This window comes from Anoplolepis gracilipes, chromosome 17 (assembly GCF_047496725.1).
Source record: "Anoplolepis gracilipes chromosome 17, ASM4749672v1, whole genome shotgun sequence".
In the NCBI taxonomy this organism is placed as follows: domain Eukaryota; kingdom Metazoa; phylum Arthropoda; class Insecta; order Hymenoptera; family Formicidae; genus Anoplolepis; species Anoplolepis gracilipes.
The window spans coordinates 5,973,603-5,996,073 of NC_132986.1; the positions used below are offsets into that span (position 1 = coordinate 5,973,603).

Sequence of the window (22,471 nt, forward strand, 5' to 3'; positions counted from 1 at the left end):
CTCTCCAAACTCACACAAAAATATATCTAATTTAACGGATATCTTATGGTGTGTTGGGCGGAGCATAACATCTCCAGAAATCACTATTATATCTTTTCAAACCGATATAATTATTTAGATTTTTTTTTCCTAATTAAATAATTTACAAAAATAATTGCCTGTTAAATCCTTAATAACTTCAAAATCTTGAAAGCGCATCAATACTAATCAAAATGATAGTTCAATATATATGAAAGATGTACAGAAAAGAACTTTTATTTATCATTATTCATACTAATATATCAAGAATCATTATTTATGTTATTAATAATAGAGGTAAAATATTAATTTTTTTCTAATTAAATACGCGTTTATGCAAATAAAAATTGAGACACACACAAATCATTTAAAATATTTTTTAAAATACTGTAAAATACACAATTAACGCGCGTATTTAAAATATCAATTATATAGTTAATCTCTTTCTAATTTATTTTTATCGAAAACTCGCCCTAAAGTTAAGAAATTTAAAAGATCAATGTTTTTCAAGTTTTTACAAAATTTTTATTAAACTCATCGTTGTTAGAAGGATCATTTAGAATCTGTCAATTATATATCTGTGATATATCAATGCTTTCACTAATTCAAAAATCTCTCAATTATATATCTATGCTTTCACTAATTATAATCCCATTAATGAAAAAGGTTGATGATGATGACGAGGAAAGCGGACGCAAATGATGAAGCACGTATTTATTGTTATCAAACCAACGTTCTCTGACAAACATCGGTTAGTCGCCCCACGTGATAAATACAATTGTTATCGAAGTATATGAGAATAATGACATATATGGGTGGTACGATGGTAGCGACCAATAGCTCGCTGTTGTGGTGCCTTACCCCCTTACACGTGACCCCGTACACGAGCGGTTTCTACGTCATTATCATGACTCTGACCTCGCGGGGGCAAAATAACACGTGATATTTAATAACACGTTGACCGACCGAAACATGCCAACATATTTTTTGCGTGGGCTATCGAAATGTGACGTGCCCTCGCGGACTGATTATCTCGACATGCTGTAAATCATTCGATACATGGACCGCCAGCTTTGCCTCCACGTGGCGAAAGAGTTTAGGGATGATTATAACTCTCGATTCACAATTGGGATCGAACCAAGTATAGTGAACATTAATTTTCGTAAGCTGTACGAAACTAGGAACAAATTACATGTGTGTATACAAGATCATTAGTACATGTCTCTATAATTATATATCTTATTTTGTTTTCAGATTCTAATATTGAATAGCAATTTGAATTTTGAATAAAAAATAGGCTTATAATACAATACGAGCTTGTAAAAATCGAAAACAAAATATATCGTATTTTTATACTGTCATAAGTATTTCTAGAGCTGTACAGTTGTTAATATTTTAGTCAAAGATAGAAAAGAGAGAGAAAAAGAAACTTACCAATTGATGAATCACATCTCTTTCGAAGAAAAACTCAAAGCCATTTATTTGCTAAAACATACAAGAGGAAAATCAATCAATTTAGAGAATATAAAATCTTTCTTATACATTTTACAATATATAAAACAGAATACTTTCGAAACAATTTTTTTAAATAATACTAAGTATTAATCAATAATTTTAATGTACAATTTTTATTAATAAAAAAATATAAACTTTTACTTTTATTTAAAGAAACAAAGTTTTGTATAACACAAAAAGATTACAATTGAATACTCTATTATTTTCCAGTTTGTATTACTATACATATTTAAAAATGAATAAAATTATATTTTTTATATCACTGGAAATTCATATCGCGACATTTGAAATATCGTAGTACCCTATACAGATGCCGCTATAATACGAGATTATTTTGAAATAATTTTCTGTAGCCAAGGCAAAGCCGGTAAAATTGAAATCATATTCAACTTATCATTTCCATGTATGTGCTTTATTTTTTAGTAATAAATAAATAAAATTATAAATAATTGAATTAAATCCGAATTTACACATATATAATAATATTAATTATTTATAATAATAAATAACAAATAGAGAGAGAGAAAGAGAGGGGGGGGGGAGAGAGAGAGAGAAAGTAATTAGTAATCATGATAATATCATAATAATTAGAAAAAATTGGATATTTTAGATAAAAAATTCTATATTACATTATAATGTAAAAATAGTTTAATATAATGTAAATAATACAATGCAAAAATAGTTAAACTTGAAAATTAGAAGTTGTCTTTTTATATTTAATTCTACTAATTAAATATTATATTTTAATTTTATAAAATTAAATATTATATAAAATTGTTTAAATTGTTATCTTTTTTGTAATTTTCTTCAATTCCTGTAATTTTGCCGACGTATGAGATGACACTTCATTTCAAATACTCAATACTTTCAAGTTATCTACCGAGTATCAAGCATGGTATCAAGCATCGATATTTTAGGCATTCTCAGAAAGAGCGTTCCGAACTCAATGTGTTCTGGATATGTTATCCATTGTAAAACGATACTTTCGCGAGAGAGTTACGAATGTACTAAAAAGATGGAGCATGCGGAAAGTAGATACTCCAAGATTTGCTTTCCTCACAACGATATCGATATAACTCTGCGTTTCTTATTTGGTAACGTAAACCTTTTCATTCGTTACCAAGGAAATTGTCCTTTCGAGCGTTTTTAGTGCTTCTAACAAAACAAGTGGTGCTAAACGAATTTAAAAAAAAAATCATCTTTCTCGCCTGCAAAGGTAAAATTTTTACATAATTTTCTGTTAATTTGGTCTATTTTTATACACATTAATTATTTTTGAAACAAATAATTAGCGTTATAATTCTCTGGTTTTATTACACGTATTAAAGTCATCATATAACAAAACCAAAGCGCATTTGTTATGGAAACTTTTAAAATGTTTAAATATATTCGAATTTTGAATACCTATATGTTTTTAAAATTTATTAAAAGAATTCAAAATATATTAAATGTGATATTTCAACAAAATTATAATTTACGGAAAATGTTTACGAGAAATTATATTTTTTCCGTATATATAAATACAATATCGCTTTTTGTTATCATCTTGAATGATAACATTCCTTTTAACTTATTTTTTATTTTACGGAAAGTAAGGACTTTGTACTAATAATCTTACAATAGTTACTTCTAAAGACAAGTTGTTATAAGTATCTTTTCTGACAGGCTGAAAATGTTTGACGTTCGCGCTGTCACGAAAAAGTTTAAAGACTTATATATATATATTTTTCGATTTGTACACATGCCAAATAGTATCATAATAGCAAAGCCAAAAGAGCAAATTTATCGACGACGATCGTTCCTTATCGCGACTACCGCGGGCGAGCACAAGTCCCACAGGTGAAATGATCAAAGTTCACTAGACGCCGCGCCACTCGTGCCTGTCCACGTCAATTTTCACGTAATATGTCACGTAGAAGGTACGGAATTGCTGCGGGGCGTCTTTGATCTTGCAGCCATCCCCTCCGGACTCCGCTGTGCCTCTGTCCACCTTCCGAAAACCCACCCTTCGAGTCACGCGCCACGTATGTGCCGAAGCAAGGGTGGCCAAATCCAATTTTGTTGTTTGCACGCTTAGGCGCAGCCGAATTACACGATTGTAAGCGTAACGCGAAGAAATTCGCCCTTTTCTTGCAAGTAAGGTGCGAAACTTTTTCTTGCCTTGTGCAAGAAAATTTCGAATTTTATATTTAAATGTGTGCACGCTTCGTATGAATAAAATTGAAGCATACGTTCTTAGCATAAGTTAGAAACAATGCTTTAGCTATGTACCTAAAGTATACATAATTGTGCTATGTAATTTGTACTTTTTCTTACTTACGTATGTTTATATAGAGCTTTACTTATATTCTTTTAATAATTGCTTTGATAAGAAAAAAAAGAAAAATAGAAGAATGCTTGAATTTTCCATCTTATTTGTTCTATCTTATTTTCGTATAATTTTAATATCTTATCGCATATCATTTTTTAGTCCACTCAACACTAGTAATATATTACGTGAAGGAAAATGTGTTAAATGCAGAAAAAAATAGCAAAAAAAGTAAAAGATATAGTTTGTGTATCAAAATCGCATAATCTCTTTGTAATCATCACAGATCAACAAATTCCAACTTGACCGAGTTTTTGGCAAACAAAAATGTTGAAAACGTGTTGTGCCAAAGATCTAAACAATAGGAAAACTAAAAGATTCACAAAAGAAAGAGTGTGAGCCGGATGCCGATCCGTACTCGTAGCAGTCCATAGATCATTCCATTGTGCTAAAGGGGGTGTGTACACACACATTATACAGGAGCATAATGGCAAACGCCAATGTGTACACACAGTGGGACCGGTGGCGACACAGAATGTGCGGTGTTTGGTCTCCATTAATTTTGGATCGACTGGATGGTTACTACAGGCCACCTCTCATATCTTTCTTTTTTTTATGGAGCCATATGTCTGCCGTGCGTCGTGTCCCCGCGCTCATTTGTCAGTTTGCAATCTGCCACTCTGTTGCGATTTGATAGCAGCGGTCAAAACATATGGATCGATTTTTCGCAAACTATAAAATACGCACCGACATTTCCGAATTTTAAAATTTCAACGGAAACAAAAACAGACATTTTCATTGCGTGAAATCATGAAAACATATTGTATATATGCTTCTCATTTTTTTATTTTATTGTTAAATGCGCAAATTATTCTTGCATTCATGATTATTTCCATATAACAGACTAATTCAACGTTCTAACATTCATGTTTATATATTTAAAAAATAATTGTATGAAAAAATAACCGAAAAGAAATCTTTATAATTATTTTTTTAAACATTTGTGACATGCAAGATATCATTACAAGATTTTGCTATTAATTTATCCACTTGTAAAAAAATTTTGCGAAAAAAAACATGTCCAATGATCGATAGGTTAAATTTAAAATTGCCTGTAACTGTTCTGGCCATATATCTTTCATCTCAAATAACATCCAAAATCCTCTCGCAGTAATGAGAATAAAACGATACATCCCCTTGATATCGATAAGTCAATGAAGCGTCAGACCGTATCGTCATCTCGCGGGCGAGAGATCGCGTAATGTACGGACAGTGACGTAGAAAATTGCGGCGCTACTCTGTAAAAAGGAGAGTCGAAGGGGGGTGTTACATGGCGCAAAGGCAGGGTGAGCAGGAAATACCGAAAGGGCGAGAAGGGTGCGGGCATCCCCATGGCGCGTATAATATCAATGGACGATGGTTGGGTGGCGATGATCGCGTCACATTAGCAGTCGAGCGTTCTATGAGCCACTGCCACCGCGCGAGCAATATATATATATATATATATATATATATATGTGTGTGTGTGTGCGTGTGTGTTTGCGCAAAGAATACATATATACATATATATATATATATATATATATATATATATACATATAGTCTGGCGCGGTAGCGATGTGTCACTCCCCAACGGCGCGGTGCCTTCGGATGTAAAATAAACGACACCTAATTATACGCGGCCCGTCTGCGTGAAAAGGGCCGGCGGACGGAAAGGCACCGCAAGTGCGTGCGAAGGTAGCCGTCTGCTTAATGGGATTACGAAATTACAATTTAGATTGATCGTTCCGTGCGACAATATTTATGAGCAACGAGCGACGCGCGCGGAGATAATCACGCGGAGATATTTTGATATTATTTCCAATCAAATGATATCGAGATGCTGCTAAATTATTTTAATTTTTTCGTTTCAGATAACATTCGTTAAATTTATAATAGCTCCTTAACCTTTCTTTTGTTTCTGACAATGGCAATTTGTTTTCACTTTTATTCAAGAATTAATTAATATTGAAAGATATTATCGTTCACTTATCATTTCGCAAAGTTTATGGCAACTTAACATAATCATTTTTTGGTCTTAACATTTTAACTTATTATTATATATATTAGATATTAATACTTACGATATTAAATATTTTTCCTTTCCAAATTTCGAAAGAAAGTGTAAGTATCTTTTGTTACCGAAGTTTCATACATTTTTACGCAAATTTACGCAAAACTCTCGCAACATAGTGACGACTTCGACATTTGGATATAACTCGTAATATATGGAGGTGCCTGTGTAACCGCGCTCCTATTTTTTTTTTTTTTTTTTTTTTTTTTCCGTAGACTGCCAAGGGGGTGGCTCGCCGTGGGTGTGCTGGGCGATGATTAATTAGCGTTTGATGAATATGTATGAGAGAAAGGCAACCGCGACTCTGACGTACGTATGCACGTACAATACGCACGCATCAGCATTCACACACACACATATGCGTGTACGTATGCTACGTTGTCGGGCATATCCCTCGCGTTACAATATAACCGCCCAACCCCCTTCGCTCGTTTCAACCCCCGACCGACGTCGCTCCGTGTTTCACCTCGGCGGATTCTGCGAGTCCTCCGTGAGCTGTTTAACGATTCGTTTCCTATGCGAGATAACGCCGGTTAACGTTATACAATGATCTATCTCGTCTCTATAAATTTGCGTGGAAAAAAATCATGTCACCGAATAAAGGGAAAAACGTAGAAATAATTTGTGGCGGTTATACTACGCTATTATTTCAATTATAGGTGTAGACAAGAGAAAAATAAAAAGGTAAGAAAATTGTATTTTCTATATAAATTTAGATAAACGTAGAAATATTTTGCGTATTAACATATCTTTCGTATAATTATTATTTATACAAAGCATATATTTTTTATAACAATCATATTAAAAGAATAGATTTCGGAAACTTAGAACACATTACATAAATATATTTAGTGAAACATATCATGTACTATTGTATTTTGAAAATAATTTGATAATCATCACAATGGAAAATTAGTATCGCGTGCTTAATGCTACGCATATATGAAATAACGGATTAAAAACATTTTAGATCCATATGAATATTTTCAATCGAATGGACACTCGACAAACATTCATCACGCGTTGTTTTCGCATCGAGGCGAAATATCAGACATGGGTGGCGAGAGGAGCGGTCCGAGGGGTTTAGATTTCGCCAAAACGCGAGGCTGAAAGGCTGCGCCGCGCGCGGATTGTTCGCGCCGCGAGGAGAACAATGCAAACAATGGCCGGGACGTAGCGCTGCGGTGAGCCCAGGCTTACGCGGCGAATACAATTACATTATGAACTCGATTACCATTTAAATGGAAACAAACGTGAAATGCTAAAATACAGCGGCTAGTCTGCCCGCGCAACGCACGAAACCGCGCAAGCACCCCCCTCGATCATCGGTATGCAAATTGTGCACGAGCATTGTATACAGAATGTTCCATACTTACCGAAAAATATTTCACGCACGGATTCTTTGATGAATGCGAAGAGTCGCTTTTTCTTCAACGATAATACTACTCGATTATTTCAAGTTTCGTATATGAAGGACACTATTTTTTTTCAAACAAGAACCTATCGCGACAATAATTTAAATTATAATTATATTATAAATGATTATATCAATATTTTCTATAGTAGTGTAGTTTTCGAAAATAAATTGTATTGATTCATGACAATCTCATTTTTTTTATATAATAAACGCAAAAAAAAAAGATGTAACATTCTTTTTATCAATAGTTTAAATCGCACATAAATTAGCTACACGATGCGATTGCAGACGATAGATTGTAAGACAGAGCGTTTAATGTCACCTATCGGCGCCCCGATTCTAATTATTATGCACTTAACTTCTTAATGAAGCGCATCGAACGAGGGTCGTAGAAAACTGTGCGCTCGTGCACTGATTTCACGGGCCACCTGTCGCACTGTCGCCTCATCCGCCCTATTCGTTTCGTCGCATTGGTCACGCAGGGTGTAAGACATTATTCTACACGGCGGAGGGTCACGGACTATCTGCACCGTGGAAACTAATTCTAATTTATCTGCGAAAATCGCAAATGAAAGGCTACTTTTTCGCGGCTGCGATCAAATATAATCTCTTACCACACTTACGACGCGTTTTTAGTTGCTCGAGTTTTAGTTAATTCTCCCTTTTTTAACAAAGTTAGTTATGTTATATATTATGTCCATTTGAAGGATATTATATATATTTTTAAATTGTATATATTTAAAATTGAATAATAAATATTTTCAAAATTAATATACGCATATTTAAATATCTATATATTAATGTAATTACATGTGCTAATAAAAAAAGTGTCAATAAAAGACCAAAGTTATCAAGATCACATGATACGATCACAAGATCGTGAAGAATTTAAATTTACATGGTTAATTAATAATTATATATTAATAATTTAAATATTTAATAATATAATTTTTATATAAATCTAAGGATATACTTAATTTACAATTTCTGATGACACATTGAAAACGTTACCCTAGATTCTGAATCGACGCTGCGGTGGGGCGTTTCGTTTTCCCGAATCTGTTTGGATGTTTTCCAACAAAACCGCGCTCTCTAAGCTTTCCCGACTTTTGTCATCATCATCTGTCGTTGTTCGGACACAATACCAGTGAAACGACAAATATGTCAGATCACGAGGAAACAAAGGGAAAAGTGCGCCGAGCAACGAAACGCCCCTTGGACTCAATCGATTAGAAGCGTCCATCTTCTCGCGGCAAGAACGAACTATTCGCGCCACCAGTTCGACCGATTCCATCACGTTTTTTTTTTTTTCTATCAAATCATTCATCGATCTATCTCAGATGGTCGACAACCAATGTCGGAATGACCGTGGAAAAAGTTAAGAGAGAGTAAAAAGTGTATATGTGTGTGTAAACGAATCTCGACGACTCTCCTTTTCTTCGGCGCAGCATCATCGCGGAACAGTCGGTCGTCGACAAAAAGGGGACGATTAAGGGGTAGGTGGATCTCGCCCTTAGATAGATAGGTAGGTGCGGTCAGTGTCACGAGGCCTGACAATGGCTGACCGCCGGTAGGGACATTCAAATGGTAATCGGCTCGCGCGTCTAACGTACACCGACGCGCCCTACCCAACTCCCATTTCAAGGGGGTGCGAGAACGGGCGCAACCCCTCGGCATACAGTCGAACACATTCGCACCAGAATCAAGCCAAATATTGGCAATATCATCCCATGGCATTGTCCCTTACCGCGACCTGCCTCCTGCCACCGTCATCGTCGTCGTCGGTGGGAAACGATGTCCATTTGAATGCGCGATTCCATTACCGATGCCGGTATATCGGCTCGAGGATATTACCGGATTAGGATTTAAAGGGAAGCGGAATTTCGACACGGCCGCAGAAACTCGGTCATTCCTGCAAAATAAGCCGCGATATTGTACAATGCTACGGTAAATATTGTTGACAAAATCAAAAAAAGAAATAAAATTCGCGTGACCTTATGTTTTTTTTCTCGTAGTTCTACGTGAGTCTTTACTTTTCAAGTAAAATATACAGTATACGCGTTAAATTTTTATGTGAGCCAGAATTTATCTTATAATTAAATAAATCTCTTATGCAATGGATAAAATTATAAAAGTATTAAGTTATAAAATTATCTTACTACTACTTTCATCACAAACGATGTAACTACAATATATTAATTATCGTAACATTAATAATTAACGTAAATCAATTAGTTAACACTTGCTGTTTTGGAAAATACACGAACATGTATGGTAATTCCGCGATAACATTTTACTTAATCAGCGTCGTCATTTCGGTCGAAGCGCACTTGATGCGCTTATGATAGTCGACGATAATCCAGTTCACAGGTCGTTGCGCCGATTATCTCTCGTAAAACGGGCGCTGCCGGGATTCGCCGCCGTTTGGATGGACGCGTCCGTTTGACGTTCACGAATAGATCTGTGCGATTCGCGATCGCTGTTGATTCAGGGTGTGCAACGTCGCACGTGCGCCAGTGTAGACGCACGCAAAGCTCCCGCAACCCGAACTTCAGCACGCGCCACGATTACGCGATTACGCGATTACGCGTGTCGTCGTGTAACCCGGGCTGATGCCCCGAAGGAGAGGTCGAACAAGCAATGACGCGGAAGATGATTCGTGGCCCTTTCCACCCTCCGCGAGAAGAGGGATCCTACGTTGCGTAATAAGCGCGCATCTGCCGAGAAATAAAGGGGCGCTAGTTTTTCGTTACGTCCGACATTTATTTAGTTAATATGAGGATTACGTTCAGCGCTGACGATTCGGCATTGTAAGAAGAGAATCAAATATAACAATATCTACAATTCCTATTAAATGTGCGAGAGGAAATGATGGAAAGAAAAATTCTTCTAAAAGTTCAACAAATTGTGTTTTCTATTATGTTGACCAGAGAGTTTTTTTTATAAAATTGATAATAAAATGTGTCCTCTATATAATAAGAATGTAAAACTTTGCTAACACGCGGGATATTATTATATTCTCTTCATGTATTATTTTCTCCTTAGAATCCGAGATGTAAGGATGCATTTAGAATGGCATGCGTACGTACTAGCCGGGATTTTGCGCGTCGCCTACGCAGTGCGGCGGGAATTAAAGGACAAGCACAGAAGGGAGTGATACGAGTCGGCACGAGTCGACACGTGGCGGTAGCGCTTTATACAAACAGCATTATGCACGCTCGCGCTAACATAAATTACTGCGGGTTTAATATTGGACGTCGGCGTTGGCCCTGACCGACCACCTCCTGAGCAAAACACGTTAAACGCAGGGAGAGCCCAGCAAATGCAATCGCGATTCTTCGAATCGCTCGGAGAAATTCCTCAAAGATCCTATATCAAAACATGCACGTCATAACAATCGCATGCATATTGTATTTCAGTAACACAATGTACAGAGAAATCTTAGAGAAAATTATTTCGTGCGACGAGAATCAGTATCAAAATTGAAACTATAATATTCAAGCTGTTTCGAATATATTTTTATTGTTAAAAATTGATTTAATTTTTATTCTTTCACAAGAAAACTGCAGATCAGCCCGTATATATTATACAACTATTACATATCGATTCGCAATTGCTAGATTCAATTACTGCTGCGCGTGATAAAATTCATCTCTCTACCGGATACAAAGTCAATTGACCAATTAAATTTGAACAAATAGAAAAGAGACGCGTGTGAATAGTATTATTCGTGGAAAATTTCGACCGAATTTCACAGTAGGTTCTTTCACAGCGCGAAAGCATCCGTAAAATTACTTCGGAAAGCTTTGAATGCTTCGTCCTTAGAAAATACCAGAGGCGAGAACGAGCGGAAGGAACGATAAGTGGAGAGTGATGCGATGCAGGCCGTTCGCATGAATTAAGCTCGGCCTCATTTATGAATGATCTATGCGAGTCAACTCGAGTGTTGCCTTTCGGTCAAACCACGGCGGAGTTACGTCTTAATCCCGAAGAAGCACACAGACCGGATGCGGCCTCTTAAGAAATGTCCCGAACGAATTGATATTGTTTACTAGAGACTTATGAGAAATTAAAGAGAATCACAGAGCAACGAGATCATTCACGTGAAAGAAAGTGTAGCAAATGCTTTCACTTTGATACATTAAAAACATATTTTAAAAAATGTAAACAAAAATATTATTATAATTTAAAAAAATGCAAAAAATATAAAAATAAATTCAACTCTGTAATAAAATAGCTATACCGATTTTTTTACTTTTGATTTTTTCACTTTCAAATATTTTTTAGGAGGAAAATAAAAATTGTATTAACAATATATACATGTACATACATACATACATACAAGTTTTAATTTTAAAATTTCTGAAACATAAGAATAATCGACATATATATTCTTGCATACTTCTCACGGTTAATCAAACGATTCAATGACAAATAAACAATTAAAATTTGTGACAGCATTGTAAATCGATTCGCACGTATGCTTTATATTCTCAAATAATGTTGGTAGGTCGCACTATAATGGCGCAGGCATTCTACGTGCGGAATCCTTATCCTGTGCCAGATGTCTCCCGGGAGGGAGCGTGGATATCACGCGGACCCGTGTTGGGAGATAAAGTCTCGCCGTCGGATAGAGACTGGAACGTCAAGTTGAGCGCTCACGAGCGTCTCTTCGCTCACCATACCTTGAACAGTATCCGCAGGGATTGTCGATTCATCAGACCACAGGTTTGACACTCGACATCAGAGTTCAAACCTTTGTATCTTGTACAATAACTTTTATTGATACATATTCTTACAGGTACCAGATGACGCTCTCGATTTAGCGCTAAACAGCGTCTACACTCACAGTCGAGATTGTCTGGTGTCAAAAATATATGTACCTATGCAACCGGAAACGCTCGGCAAAGAAACTTGGCGCGTCATGCGAAATCAGATCAAGGTATATATACGTATATATATAGAATCAAATTACAAAACGTTCATATCCAACAATTAAAAATTTCTATATTAATTTTCTGTATTTCAATGTTAAATTTTATTTTACATCGAATATATCAAAAACAAGTCGATGCATATTTTTAGATTTCTCCGAAACCGCCTAAACCAGATAGACCGATGCACGTGAGTGGTCATTCGGACGAGGAACTTAAATCGATCGTTCGGACACCTTTATCGGCGGATAAATCGAGGTGTCATAGTGGGCCAACTTTACCGAGGAGAATTCATCCGAGCAGCGTGAAATTAAATATCGAAGGTCCTCATATGGACCAATCGAATCCCGGATACAGTCGCAAAATCGACGGAACTTTTTACAGTATTTAAACACGGATTTAGATAGTGTTTGAGCGGCACGCTTGGAGAACGTTCGGATTAAGCTGAAACCTGGGATCTGCCGAATAAAGTCCCTGCTTTTACAAATACCATTATCGCTATTGGCATAATCTGCCCAGATTTGCGCTTTGGAACGCTTCGAGAAGTAGCAAATCGTCAAAGTAACGCGCAAAATTCCCATATATCACAAAGACATGGCAAGCATGTACAATTAAATTGTGTCGATTGTTGTAATTACTTCGCGGCATATTTGAGTGTCACAATTATTTTATCCACGCTTATCTGATCGTGTTGACAAATTTACTCAGTAACATAATGCTTCACGAATGCCTTGGCTATCGCTATCAAAGATCTCCCGGTTACCAGTCGCCCCTTTGACAGTCCGAGGCTGCGCAGACAGGCCAAAGATCGGACAGAACGAGTAGACAGAGGCGTGAGTCAGTGCGCACCAAGTTTCTCACTACTCGTCTCGGCTCGGCAGTGAACCGAAGGGACAGAATGTCCCATTACCCGGGTAATCCTTGTTTGTAATAAACCAGCGCCCCGCTGCCAGCGGGATGACAGCGGAGCCACCCTTGCCGAGGGCCCGCGCGCGGAGGAGGAGCCATCTCCGCACGCATATGCTCCTCATGGAATATCATTTATGCTTCTCACCCCGCGCGCAGACGTCTATCTTGCGACCCGTTTGACCTGGCTCGCAACCCTCCGACATCCCTCTCTCTGTCAGACGTAGAGAGAGAGAGAGAGAGAGAGAAAGAGAGAGTAGGCAGCACACGGTATCCTTATACATACGTCTAATCCGGCCATGATTGCCCCGCCAACCGCCTCGAAAACTCTACCTCGACTATGAGACGTAGCATGTCATCCTTCCTGTCTCTGTGTGTGACCCCATTCTCCTAGCTTCTTTAAAACACTTTGTGACAAACCTCGCGACGTGATGAATTTTCGCGCGCATTTCGCTTTCCTTCACTACTTTTCATATTAAAAATTGCCAGACTAGTTGTATTATCTTACAGTTACAATAATACAATTTACTACAATTTACTACAATTTAACTTTTATTAATCTCCCCCGACTTAATATCATATTACAATATTATCTCGGATTAATTATAATTAATGTGTAAAGTCAGGAAAATACGTTGGTGATTTTTTCAATTAATCGTAAACTCAGCAGTTCCAAAGATAGTAATTTTTCTGCGGATTACGTCGCGGCGCGTGTCTATTGACACGGATCCTTTTTCTTTCCCGGTAGTAGCAGAAAGAGAGAGAGAGGGAGAGAGATGGTATAAGGGTAGAACGATCTCAGACGGTCGTCAGGCAACGAGCGAGGTTACCAGCCAATTACTTGGCTGAGCGGTTTTATTTGTATTTAATTCTTATTTAATTTACTTTTTACGGTCGCGTGGTTTTGCCGCCCCCGTTAAGGAAATGGAAGGTTTCTTCGTCATTGCAAATTAACGGTCGCTCGCCATTTATCCCGCGGAACACAATCAATGTAGATAAAAAGCATCAGTTGCACGTTATTTGTAACATTCCAGAATGATATTCGCACTTGACAAAAGGTCATCGTACACAAAATGCACTAGTGCTTATTCCGTACTGAAACTGATTAAGAATTAAATCGATTGATAATATACACGATGCGTATTAAAAGAAACACACGACTACTAATTTTATATAAATATACAATATATTAAATGTATTAAATATATATTTAAAAATTGATTTGAATTGGCAGAGCATTTTTAAAAACATTTTCATGTAGATAATAACATAAACAATGTTACGATGATGTTGCTGTCGTGAAAACTATGCTTAGACTGACTTTGCTCTATCTATTCGATTCTTTCACGCGTACACTTTTCCAGAAGGAAATTCTGCGTGAAAGTCGAAGCAAAGTCGCATTGATCCCTCCGGGATGAAGCTGTTATTCCACTGAACTTGTTACGTTATATTTATCAGCGCGGTGCACACTGGCACCACCCGTCGGGTTTTATCGTTCCTTTCGGATCCGTTCTTCCACCGTCATTTCAGTTAAATAGAAGCCGCAAATGACATAGCGAATAATAAGCAGCGCCACACTAAATTAACCCCAGACGTCATATGTAACTTTCCATTTTTAAATTTATATTGCTTCTCAACTACTAAATGATATACATTCTCTAAACATTATATGAGAAAATTACATTAGAGAATACACGCAGCAGTTTTAAAAACGTATATAAAATAATAATGATAAAGAGGAAAATATTCAAATTTTATCGTAAACTATATTGTATAATATTTTTAATTTTATAAACTAAGTTTTCTTTTATAGGGAGTTTTTATTGATATTTTTTATTGATATTTCCGCAACTTTGTGATGTATAACTCTTGTAACACATTTATTTTCTGTATATAAATTTATGTTAATTCACACACATGTATATCTTCTTTATATATACACTTTAACTGTATCCAATAAACTTAAATAAAAATCTCATATTGTAACAATCTTATTATTATTCAAATGAAATAATCCTATAAAAAAATTTCCTGATCTCAGTTTATTTTTTATTTCTCAGCCTACGCTCGACCACAAGGCCACTCTCCCTAACGAGTAGACCTATCAGAGGGTGACAGCTTAGGAAGCTTATTTTTTAATTTTTGCACAATATGTTCACACGCGCCAGAGTGGTGTTTACTCAATGTTTTAAAGTTATTTTAAAACAACTCGTCCCACGGGAAAGGGGTATTCCGTTTGGCACGAGTGTCAGGGGTTGACATCATGATCTCGAATGTAGTGGGAACAAACGTTTGCCATGTTATCATTTCTTGCACAAACTTTAAAAGACTACTGTTGAATGAGAAAAGATCAGCTAAAAATATATTTCAGGAATGCACAAACATTTTCACGATTTATATACAAAACACAATATTACAAACTCGCAAAAATTATATCCTACACTATTATACATCTCCATATTAGTCTCCAATATCACAAAAATATAAATAAATAACCAATAGTAAAACATTTTTTATTGAATATAATTTTTTACATATAAATAAAATCAAAATTGAACGGCATATCTTCTTTTTGATAACCGTCGAACAAACGCATCGCGTATCCTCTAATCTCAAAATAAAAAAAGCGAAATAAATTTTAGTACCGCGCGCAGTTCCCACTTTTTCTTGATCTTTCGCGTACGAGCGGACGGCGTTGAGGGAAGGAGAAGAGGGCGAGAAAAGCAAGAGAGGAAAGAGAAGAGAAAAGCGGATTAAAACGCGGGGCGAGAAAAGGCGTCTAAACGACGGTGGAAGGTCAAGCCCGAGATTACGACAGCCCCGTGCGACGTTTGCTCGTTAATTAGGGAGTTCTAATTATAGTAAATGCATGAGCCCGGACGCAGTGGTGGCGCGGAGAGATCGTGCCACGGCGGAAGCTCCAGGGATCAAAATGCAACCCTCCGCGAACGAGCCAAGATTACCTTCGAGGGCCCTCAGGCGCTTCCCTCGCTAAGGCTCGACCCACAACCTGCGCGACAACGACCGTTCTCCATCTCTCCTCAATCTATTCACCGTTCCCTCTCTTCTCGCTCCTCTCGCGTCTCCTCAACGATACTCTCAGATATCACCTAAAATAACAACGTTCTAGAAGCGCGCCCGAGCAGATAGATTTTACTGCTGGTGGTGTATAACAAATGGATTAGTATTTCGGTAGACGCCTAATCCCCTCTCGTTGTGGCCCCGGAGATTATTTCGATTATCCGGACCTGATTTTAGTTAATTAACGCTCTCTACTCCCGCTCTCTTCAAATACCTAGTCCGAGGAATAATCTGCTTCAAACTTGTCTTATTGTTATTGCAAGTACTGTTAATTATATTTACTGTTAATTTATAATTTATTCAGTCAAACTAATCTTCTTCTTTTTTATAATAAATAAATTATTGTTGTAAACGCAATGACATAAAATGAAATTTTATTGAAAAAAAAGCAAAAAATAAAATTTTGCACCAATTAATTATAGTAAAATTATTTGTTTTTATATAGTAAGTTAAGTTTTTTTTACATTTATATACATTGCAAAAACTCAAAAATTAATCCTAATAAATATAGGGAAAATAAAAAGTAAGATATATACTTTCAGTACTATTTATATAATAAAATAATTGCTTCAAACGAAACTCAATCCCATTTAATAAAGCTGCCATTTGACGAGAATGCAAGAACGACGAGAATACAACGCACACGAACGGGAAATCGTATCGTTATGAGCGGCGCTGGATTATTTGTGCAGAATTTCGAGATTGTCTGTCGTAGATCGGTCGCGCCCACTTACAGCCGCGAGTAAGGCAAATATCGGTGTAGAATCCGCGCGAGTGAGAAACGTGACGGAACAACGGCATACAATGAGAGTGTACGTGTACGCCGATACGACCCCCGGCATCACGTGGGAACGCGAACACGCGTCCTCGTCGCCCCTCCGTGCGTGCCCCGACGCGACGCAACTCCGAGGGTTGTTTCTGCCATCTCGACTCCCTCGTACATTCGCGACACATCTCGACCATGCAAATTATTAGCGAGAGGAAATGGTTATATATTGTAGATATGATTGATTTTGCAACAACAATACGCGAAAATTTTATACTCATACAAATCACTGTCAGATCTGCACAAATATTCTAAAGTGCATATAATGTTAAATATAAAAAATGTAGTTTTTAAAATATTTCATTTACAGTTAATATTATTTTATACGATTTAGCCTTTCTATATTTATATAATTAACAATAAGTCTCTTTATATTATTATTTATATAAATTATATTTCATGTTTAAAAATATTTTATTAAATCTACATATCTCTTCGAGATATAGAGTAGATATCCATATCTCTCGTGAATAAAATCGCGGGATATTTCGTTTCCAACCGCCGCGTGGTTGGTGAGAAACGCGTTTCGACGGAGATTGCCGCCATCCCCTGCGTGTTTTCACCCCTGAAGTTTTTCCCTACAGTCGCCTATGAAGAGCGCACGTCGCGTCGACTCACAGACGCGGAAAATCTGACGGATGCGAATATGCGACATGTATAACATATCTATACGTCCCATATGTATGACATTCGGAAGGGCGGGACACGTAACAATTACCGTAGCCACGAGGGTGACTGACGTACGTCAAGGTCGTCAAAGCGAGCTTGTTCCTTATCTGGCGATTACGGACAATGTCATAGAAGGATAAAAGATTAATTAAAAATTGACTGTTACGACATGTGCAATAACTCAAGAACAGATGAGATATAATTAAAAGTAAGAATAAGATAAAACATACATACAATAAAGTTATTGCAATTCAAACTTTAACAATAATGCAAATATTTTAATTTAAGATGAAACTATTGACGATTAATCAGCTCACATTTGTTTTAATAAAGGTATAGATCTTTTATATTATTTTATATCATTTATTTATATTATTTTATATCAATATATTATTATTAATATAAATTATATAATTTTAAAGTTATAAATACTTCTTCCAACTCAACGATAAGGACCAATCATTTTGTGTGAGATTTTATTTTGCTATTTGTCTTTTGATTGGTTTTTTCTTGACTCCATTTTTTTATTGTGCGTGTGCCTGACATTATATTTTAAAGCAAATTATATAAAATGTAATATAATTATTTCAAACCATGTTTTACATTTTTTATATATCGTTTTAGATATTGTTTAAAATTGTATTTTCTCCATTGTTTATAAAATGAATAAATTTGTTTTGTATTACGCTGTAATTTATATTATATATGACAGAATTTAATATTATAATAAGTTATAATCATACACTCACACATAGCCGCCTTGTCTGTTTTGAAAATGGCAGAAATAGATGCCTCTTTATCTCTCATAATCTTATCATTGATTGTTGTCATCTGACTCGCGGTTATCGAGAACGCAGGAAAAAATTCATATATGCGTATATCATAACTATCATCAATGTTTATTATACCCGTTTAGCAGAGGTATCTTTAGCAAGATCATATTAAAGAATATTTGGTGGCAAATACAGTTTATGTCTCTCGAAAAGACTGCTATTATAAAGATTCTATTATTTATTATAAATATTATCATTTCTTTCTTAAAATAATATGCTAAAGCAAATTGAATCAATATTAAAGTTTAAATATTCAATAAATTACTAATAATTAAAAATAAAAAAAATTTAATATTATATAAAAATTAGATGATAAAAAAACTAAAACGTGTTTAAATATAAATAATTTTATAATACATCTTTCTTTTTACTTAAAATAAAATATTAATTTTAGATATGTAATTGTAGGTAAAAAATATAAAAATATAAACTCTAAGTTGCTAAAAAATGACATTTTTCCCCCTACTTTCTGGGTTAAATATGTTCTTCTAAAAAAAGAAATCAATTCGAAATTTACAAAAGAATTCGTGAACAAAATGATAACTTCGAGACGCTATATCGTGAGCATTTAACAATAATCTATCATTTATTATGATACCTGCAAATATTTCGAGAATTGGTCAGCTGTGTGAGAAAACAAGATAAAAAAAGTTACGGCGCGGTAGAATTTACGTCGAACGACGAAAATGTATTTGGAAGCTGGCGTGAGGATCGCTCACGTTCTCTTAATCGTTTCTCGTATTTACGTAAAACTATAAGAAACGATAGCGTCGTCGGGAGCGGTCCGTTTGCTCGCGCCGAACAACAGATGATAAGGTTTTATGAGCAGTCAATCATCGGCGAGACGAGTCGCCGCGTTTTGTCCGACTCGCGGCAAATCGCGCGCGCCACGTCGTCAAATGTACCGGCACGAGTTTGACGTAGCGGCGAAAATAAAAGTCAGCCAGGTGACAATTACACTGTGCGATTACGAAAGCGCGATTACGGAGCACGATCCGTTTCAATTCTTCATTAAGCAATGATTTTTTTTTACTGCCTGTAGAATTAGAATGGGAAATTTTCTTGGCTGTAACATTTATCTCAACAATTTCTCTCGAAAAATCAAATTATCTTACCTTAAATCCCAAAATTAAAGGAGGCCAAAGAGGCTTTATTAATAATTATCCAAATGTATAAATGCATGAATTATAAATAATCCTATCGTCAGTTTTTTAATCATTTTTAACGCACGATATTAAATCTAAATAAAAAGTTTTCTCAATTCAAAACTGCCAAAAGAAATTATTCCCTTTAATAGAACGTTTTTGGAACGATAGAATATGTTGATTATGAAAGCGCGATTACGGAGCACGATCCGTTCCAATTCTTCATTAAGCAATGATTTTTTTTTTACTGCCTGTAAAATTAGAATGGGAAATTTTCTTGGCTGTAACATTTATTACATCTCAACGATTTCTCTCGAAAAATCAAGTTATTTTACCTTAAATCCCAAAATTAAAGGAGGCCAAAGAGGCTTTATTAATAATTATCCAGATGTATAAAAGCATGAATTATAAATAATTCTATCGTCAGTTTTTTAATCATTTTTTAACGCACGATATTAAATCTAAATAAAAAGTTTTCTCAATTCAAAACTGCCAAAAGAAATTATTCTCTTTAATAGAACATTTTTGGAATGATAGAATATGTTGTAACGATCTTAGAAACTGCCTAAGTAGACCATCTAAATAGGTCTTAACGGTTCCGTCGAACGCGTAACGTCTTCGAGCAATTACGTCAGTTGCCAATAATAGCGACGGGTTGATTTTGATAAATGAGACCGAGGGTAGTTCCGACGCTCGCGCGGAAGTTTAAGGAACCGATGGTACGGTTCGCATGAAGGAACCGCGGGAGGAAACCGAGCGTGAGGCTCTTCTTTTCGGTAGGAAACCGCCGGCAAAAGGCGCGGGTTGCGCGAGGCAGGGTGACGGCAAACGGGGGTGTCGTTCATCATTTCATTGCCGGGGCGAACGAGAATATTCATAGACTACCGCCACCCTTGCAGCATCGGAATGACAGAGAGATGCAAGGAGAAGAAGAAAAAAGAAACGGGCGAGCGACGGAGAAAGAGAATAGAAAGAGTCGTGATATATGAGCGCGTGGTAGAACACGTGGCTCGTTTCACACCTTCTTACAATCTTTGTTCCTACTATCTTCGTGGAAAGAACTTATCTTTATGCCAGTCCTTGAACATATACATACAACATACTTGCGTCGCGCGAGCGATGCATGCGGTCGCGTACGACGCAGCGTTCCAAAAAAACGTCGCATCTTAATCTTGGAATTAATCAGAGAGTATGTAGTTTTTTTTATTTGGTGAAAAATATCTCGTAAAAAATCTATTACTTTAAGCAATATTTTAAATTTTAAACCATTATTTGTATTAGATAAAAATATTTATAATTGCATTAAATGTATGCCTGTATCACTTTTAAAAAATTTCTGCCTTACATCACCTAAAGCACATGGTATTTAATAAATTTCGCGTTTACAAGAATTGTTCTTCTATTTGATTAATATTAAGATGTATATAATGTTTAAAAAACGAGCAAAAATTCTTGACCCTAAGTAAATATAATCATGTTTGTCTGTATTAAAAGTTAACTCTGATTATGCAACAGGACAATTGCCTGGATCGGAAATTTCAAACGCGAGCTCTTAGCTTTTAAGATATTTATAGGAACATTATCATTGGAACAGATAGGACGGGGATAATTATTTTAGGCAGGCACTGCTTAATCCGGGCCACGGTGGGAAAATAATTTGCGATATCACCTAAGCCATTATAAGTTATGCGGAGCTTCAGGCCAAATGAATTTTCCACGGGTAGACATACACAATGCTTTTCCAGTCATTATTATCTACATGAGAGATTAGCTGCGTGGTTCACGCCAAAACTCCGTTTCCAAAATCGCCTAAAATCCTGTAATGATATATTATTGATACGTTCCCCCTATAAAAAACACTTGTTTGTGAATTCTCGCATTCAGATTTGGAGAAGAAATATTTTCCAAGCCCTCGAATAGATCGTAAAACGATATAAAAGTCTGAGACACGAGAGGCAAAGAAATATTAATAAAATAAAGAAATATTATTTATTAATCATTCGCAATAATTGTAAGCGCTTCAAGTACCATGACTTTTAATTTCACAACGCTAAATGTATATTTTTAAATTAAATCATAATATCAGATCTTAATTGCGTAATCGTTATGTAAGCGACGGACAATGCGATGTCTAGATTGCAAATCTTTACGTATATTTATTTTTAATATCAATTTTGCGCATTTTAGAGAAATATATATTTTCAAAATTAAATCACTTCGACCTTTTAATTTTGGAATAATTTTCATTTAAAATTTGTATAAAAAAACACATACTTGTCTTTTACATTTGCTATTACATCAGATTTCTCTCAAAGACAAATTCATTCAACAGTTTCTGGAAATACAAGTTTTAATAGTTAATTAAATTAATCACGTCAGAGAGAGAGAGAGAGAGAGAGAGAGAGAGAGAGAGAGAGAGAGAGAGAGAGAGAGAGAGAGAGACACGTCCAAGAAGAATTACTCAAGCGTGAAAATATCATACGACAAGAATGAATTTCAAGTTGGATTCCAAGTAGATATCGAACACTTTGTGATATCCCTCGCAAACGGTGAGCTGTAAATTAAGAATGATGCAATTGTGTCGTGGTAGTCGCTTCACCTGTCGCTTGCACTTCACCTCACGTCCAGCGTCCGACGACGTGGAGCTGCCCTTTACCTGGCGTTTACTGAAAACAATGCTATAGACGTATCTCTATCCGGTCCGAA

The 22,471-nt window shown here is 36.0% G+C and overlaps 2 protein-coding genes across 5 annotated transcripts in view; one reads left to right on the forward strand and one right to left on the reverse strand.

Moving 5' to 3' along the window:
• Lolal (longitudinals lacking protein-like) overlaps positions 1-22,471 on the reverse strand; it is a 180,810-nt gene that overhangs the window by 99,641 nt on the left and 58,698 nt on the right. For all 4 annotated transcript variants that reach the window (XM_072909420.1, XM_072909416.1, XM_072909417.1 and 1 more), the window contains one exon: positions 1,453-1,503. In XM_072909420.1, coding sequence (XP_072765521.1) covers positions 1,453-1,503 — 51 coding nt within the window. The remainder of the gene's footprint in view (positions 1-1,452; positions 1,504-22,471) is intronic.
• On the forward strand, positions 11,884-12,870 carry LOC140675156 (cilia- and flagella-associated protein 276). The gene is made up of 3 exons (XM_072909276.1): positions 11,884-12,099; positions 12,173-12,313; positions 12,457-12,870. Exons 1-3 carry the CDS (start codon positions 11,893-11,895, stop codon positions 12,694-12,696), a joined length of 588 nt encoding a protein of 195 aa, XP_072765377.1. The 5' UTR covers positions 11,884-11,892; the 3' UTR covers positions 12,697-12,870.

What these genes read in the sequence shown, in the direction of transcription:
- LOC140675156 (XM_072909276.1), top strand. Translation starts at nt 11,893, where the DNA reads ATGGCGCAGGCATTCTACGTGCGGAATCCTTATCCTGTGCCAGATGTC. An exon ending in GTCGATTCATCAGACCACAG is followed by an intron (nt 12,100 to 12,172) that starts GTTTGACACTCG and finishes ATATTCTTACAG; the next exon opens with GTACCAGATGACGCTCTCGA. An exon ending in TCATGCGAAATCAGATCAAG is followed by an intron (nt 12,314 to 12,456) that starts GTATATATACGT and finishes GCATATTTTTAG; the next exon opens with ATTTCTCCGAAACCGCCTAA.